This window comes from Scyliorhinus torazame, chromosome 18 (assembly GCF_047496885.1).
Source record: "Scyliorhinus torazame isolate Kashiwa2021f chromosome 18, sScyTor2.1, whole genome shotgun sequence".
NCBI classification, from domain to species: Eukaryota; Metazoa; Chordata; class Chondrichthyes; order Carcharhiniformes; family Scyliorhinidae; genus Scyliorhinus; species Scyliorhinus torazame.
In genome coordinates this window covers 138838592-138843678 of record NC_092724.1, presented here as the reverse complement: position 1 = coordinate 138843678, position 5087 = coordinate 138838592, and the positions used below count along the sequence as shown (strand labels likewise).

At 56.0% G+C, this 5087-nt stretch overlaps 1 protein-coding gene across 1 annotated transcript; it reads right to left on the bottom strand.

Moving 5' to 3' along the window:
- Nucleotides 1–998: 998 nt before the first annotated feature.
- LOC140394855 (uncharacterized) lies at nucleotides 999–4634 on the bottom strand. The gene is made up of 2 exons (XM_072482016.1): nucleotides 3115–4634; nucleotides 999–1145 (listed from the first exon to the last, which is right to left on the bottom strand). The coding sequence occupies exons 1-2, from the start codon at nucleotides 4330–4332 to the stop codon at nucleotides 1044–1046; spliced, it is 1320 nt and encodes a 439-aa protein (XP_072338117.1). The 5' UTR covers nucleotides 4333–4634; the 3' UTR covers nucleotides 999–1043.
- Between the last annotated feature and the right edge of the window lie 453 nt (nucleotides 4635–5087).

Here is a 5087-nt window from a genome sequence, read left to right as displayed (position 1 = left end):
TGTTGGCCTCTACACCCAGTCAACAGTTTCTGTGCAATTGGTTCCTATTCACCCATTTGAAGGCACTTTTAGTTTGGAGGTGGGGGAGGGGGGTTTGGAGTTCATGGTATATGCTTAAACCACCCCCCCCCCCCCTCACTCCGCCAACATTACTTCCAAAGGTAGATACCCCGGAGATCTGGCCCGCATTACAGATCCAGGTTTTGTCTGATGGTTCACCAAAGGCATGGAGCCAACTGTATGTTTGCACTCGGGATGGAATCTGAAGTGCTGTTTCTGTGTCCTGAACAATAATCTAAAAGTGCTTTCAGAAAGTGAGGTTTATTGCGGAGGGAGAGTGGGGCAGGGAGGGAATTGACCAGATCTTGGCCTTTGGTGATGCACTATCAATTACGACGAGACGAGAGTAGAGAGTAACCGAGGCTTTATTACACAGAGATGTGTGGCCTCCTACAGCTGCTGCCAAAATGGCTGCCGTTCGGAGAGCACACACATTTATACTCCACCTACTGGGCGGAGCCAGCAGGCAGGGATCTACCCCCATACCTGTAGTACAGGGGCCTTACCGTAATACCCTCATATGCAGTGCAGTATATACAATATAATACAACAGTGGTGACTACCACATTCACCCCGTTAAAAATGAGTCCAGCGGGGGGGGGGTGGAAAACTATTTACATACAGGTTGTCATTAAAATTTCAGAGAAGGTTACAAATTTAGACGGTCGGGCGCCTTGATCCGTCATTGAGAGCGCCGCAGTGCTGGTGGCGAGTCAGGCGTCGGCTCGGTCGTTGGTGACTCCGGGAGCGTGTCAACATCTTCTTCATCGCCGGGTGGGACCAAGGGGAGGACGGATTGTCCTGGAGCGGGGGCTGTGGTGGGGTGCACTGGGGAAAGGAAGGGTGGTGCCGGAGCAGAGGGGGGGGGGGGGGGCTGCGTGGAACCCAGCTAGTGCCATGACCCTGAGGGAGACTGTATCTTGGCGGTCGTCGGAGTACACTATGTAGGCGTATTGCAGGTTTGCGTGGAGTGGCTGTACCTCTCAACCAACAGGTCCACCTTGTGGAGCCGCACGTGCTTGTGGAGGAGAACGGGTCCTGGAGCTGCCAGCCACGTTGGGAGCGAAACCCCGGAGGTGGACGTCCTGGGGAAGGCAAAGAGACGTTCATGGGGGGTTTCGTTAGTCGCCGTGCACAGGAGCGACCGAATGGAGTGAAGGGCGTCGGGGAGGACCTCCTGCCAGCGGGAGGCTGGGATATTTCTGAACCGTAGGGCCAGCTGGACGGCCTTCCAGACCGTCCCATTTTCCCACTCCACCTGCCCGTTTCCCCGGGGGTTGTAGCTGGTCGTCCTGCTCGAGGCAATGCCCCTGTTGAGCAGGTACTGGCGCAGCTCATCGCTCATAAATGAGGATCCCCGGTCGCTGTGGACGTAGGCGGAGAAACCGAACAGAGCGAAGATGTGTTGAGAGTTTTGATGACGGTGGCAGACATCATATCGGGGCATGGGATGGCAAAGGGGAATCTGGAATATTCGTCGACCACATTGAGAAAATACGTGTTGCGGTCGGTGGAGGGAAGGGGCATCAGGGGGCTCGTTGGGCTTACCGGGCCGATACAAAATCTCGTAATTAAAGTTGGAGAGCTCGATCCTACACCTCAAGGTCTTATCATTTTTGATCTTACCCCGCTGTGTGTTGTTAAACATGAAGGCAACCAACCGTTGGTCTGTGAGGAGAGTGAATCTCCTGCCCGCCAGGTAATGCCTCCAGTGCCGCACAGCTTCAACGATAGCTTGGGCCTCCTTTTCGATGGAGGAGTGCCGAATTTCGGAGGCAAGGAGGGTGCGGGAAAAGAATGCCACAGGCCTGCCTGCCTGGTTGAGGGTGGCGGCCAGAGCGACGTCTGATGCATCGCTCTCGACTTGGAAGGGGAGCGTCTCGTCGACCGCGTGCATCGCGGCCTTGGCGATGTTGGCCTTGATACGGTTGAAGGCCTGGTGAGCCTCGGCCGTCAGTGGGAAACCGGTAGAGTGGATGAGTGGGCGGGCCTTGTCCGCATAGTTAGGGACCCACTGGGCATAGTACGAAAAGAACCCCAGGCATCGTTTGAGGACCTTGGGGCAGTAGGGAAGGGGGAGATCCATGAGGGGGCGCATGCGATCGGGGTCAGGCCCTAGAACTCCGTTCTGAACCACATAGCCGAGGATGGCTAGTCGGTTCGTGCTGAACACACACTTCTCCTTGTTGTAGGTTAGGTTGAGGAGTTTGGCGGTGTGGAGAAATGTGGAAAGGTTAGCGTCGTGGTCCTGCTGGTCGTGGCCGCAGATGGTGACGCTATCCAGGTACGGGAAAGTGGCCCGCAGTCCATACCGGTCAACCGTTCGGTCCATCTCCCGTTGGAAGACCGAGACCCCGTTAGTGACGCCGAAGGGAACCCTAAGGAAATGGTAAAGGCGGCCGTCCGCTTCAAACGCGGTGTACGGGCGGTCCGCCTTGCGAATGGGGAGCTGGTGGTAGGCAAATTTCAGGTCCACTGTCGAGAAGACCCGGTACTGTGCAATCTGATTGACCATATCAGGTATGCGTGGGAGGGGTACGTGTCGAGCTGCGTGTACCGATTGATGGTCTGACTGTAGTCAACTATCATCCTGTTTTTCTCCCCAGATTTTACCACTACCACTTGGGCTCTCCAGGGGCTGTTGCTGGCCTCGATGATACCTTCCCGCAGCAGCCGCTGGACCTCAGACCTGATGAACGTCCTGTCCTGGGCGCTGTACCATCTGCTCCTGGTGGCGACGTGTTTGCAATCCGGGGTGAGGTTTGCAAACAGAGAAGGCGGGTCGACCTTAAGGGTCGTGAGGCCGCATACAGTAAGGGGTGGTAGGGGCCCGCCAAATTTCAGGGTTTGGCTCTGGAGGTTGCACTGGAGGTCCAGGCCGAGTAGCAAGGCAGCGCAGAGGTTGGGGAGGACGTAGAGCCGCAAGCCGCTGAACTCTACGCCCTGGATGGTGAGGGTGGCGATGTAGTACCCCCGGATTGCCACAGAGTGGGATCCGGAGGCCAGGGAGATTCTTTGGTTAATGGGGTGTACCGCGAGGGAGCAGCACCTTACCGTATCAGGGTGGATGAAGCTCTCAGTGCTCCCGGAGTCCAGAAGGCAGGATATCTCATGCCCGTCGACCTTCACGTTCGTCGACGCGGTCGCGAGGTTGTGCGGTCGTGACTGGTCGATCGTGACGGAGGCGAGACGCGGCTGGTCGGTGGCGGTTGCAGGCGATGAGCGGTCCAATGAGGTGCCTGATGGGGGCAGGGGTCCTGAGGCGGGGAAGATGGCGCGCCCAAGGGCCGCCCGTGTCCTGAGGCAGGCAAGATGGCGGCGCCCTCGGGCCGCACGTGTCCTGGGGCAGGCAAGATGGCTCCACCCATTGGTTTTGAAGCAAGCAAGATGGTAGCGCCCACGGGCCAGACGTGGTCTGAGGTGAAGCGAGGAAGATAGCGGCGCCCACTGGCCGCATGCGGGGGGTGCAGGGACAATAGCGGCGATTGAGCGGGCCTGGCACACTGCAGCAAAATGTCCTTTCTTGCCGCAGGCCTTGCAGAGCACGCTCCATGCTGGGCAGTGCTGCCGGGAGTGTTTTGTCTGTCCGCAGAAGTAGCACTTGGGTCCCTCGGGGTTGGTTGGCTGCTGCACGGCACAGGTGTGGGATTGGCTGGAGGCGGTCACTGATGGGGTCCACGATGGGGTGGCCGTTGGCGAGGTCCTTGATGCCCAGGAGGAGTGAGCCGTGCGGTCGGGGGCATACGCCTGTACGTTGCGTGAGGCGACTGTGAGCGAGAGTGCTAGTTGCTTGGTCGCCGCGAGGTCAAGTGTAGCCCCTTCTAAGAGGCGCTGGCGGGTGTAGGCCGACCCCATGCCCGTAATGAACGCATCTCTCATTAGCAGGTTAGAATGTTCAGCGGCCGAAACGGCCTGGCAATCACAGTCTCTCACCAGGGCGAGCAGGGCACGCCAGAAATCTTCCACAGACTCACCGGGAAGTTGGTGCCGCGTGGACAGGGGGTGCCTGGCGTAGATCTTGTTGGTCTGCTGAGCGTAGTTCACCTTCAGTAGCGCCATGGCCTCTGCGTAGGTAGGCGGGTCCTGGATGAGGGGAAAGACATCCGAGCTCAGCCACGTGTACAGAATCTGGAGCTTCTGTGCTCCTGGGATTGGGTCTGTCGCAGATTCGATGTATGCTTCAAAGCAAGCTAGCCAATGTGCAAAGTCCTTTTTAGCGTTGTCTGCTTGAGGATGCAGCTGCAGGCGATCCGGCTTGATGCGGAGGTCCATCTTTGTAAAATTTCTGCGTAATAAATTGATGCACTATCAATTACGACGAGACGAGAGTAGAGAGTAATCGAGGCTTTATTACACAGAGATGTGTGGCCTCCTACAGCTGCTGCCAAAATGGCTGCCATTCAGAGAGCACACACATTTATACTCCGCCTACTGGCCAGAGCCAGCAGGTAGGGATCTACCCCCGTACCTGTAGTACAGGGGGCCTTACCGTAATACCCTCGCATGCAGTGCAGTATATACAATATAATACAACAGTGGTAACTATCACATTTGGGTCACGCCGTTCCCCACAATAAGACATCCCTGACAATAAAGTGGGAAAAAGATATCCAGGCAGCTCTAAAACGCTCAAACTGCTAATGAGGTCGTGCTGTAGACAGTGCAGATACCACCTGGTTTGTTTTTCTGTTGCCAGGCAACCATAAACCTGTTGGGGCAAGAATTCAAGAGTGACACTCATTTGCTGGGTCCACAGCACTGACTCGACAGTATACCAGTCACATATTAAACACACGATTCACAAATTCCCAACCGCAGTCATGCTCCTATGCAAATGTTTTGAAATGTCATGGCAAGTCACTGGAATTGAAATATGCTTTTATACGCATTCCACAGAGCTGGAGATAGATTAGAAACAGTTATCCCTGACATTGTGGATGAAGACACTGATCATTGTTCAGACAAGATGACTACAACCAAACCATAGCCACAGACTGCTTCCTGTTTTTCCAATTGGACAAGGGCTT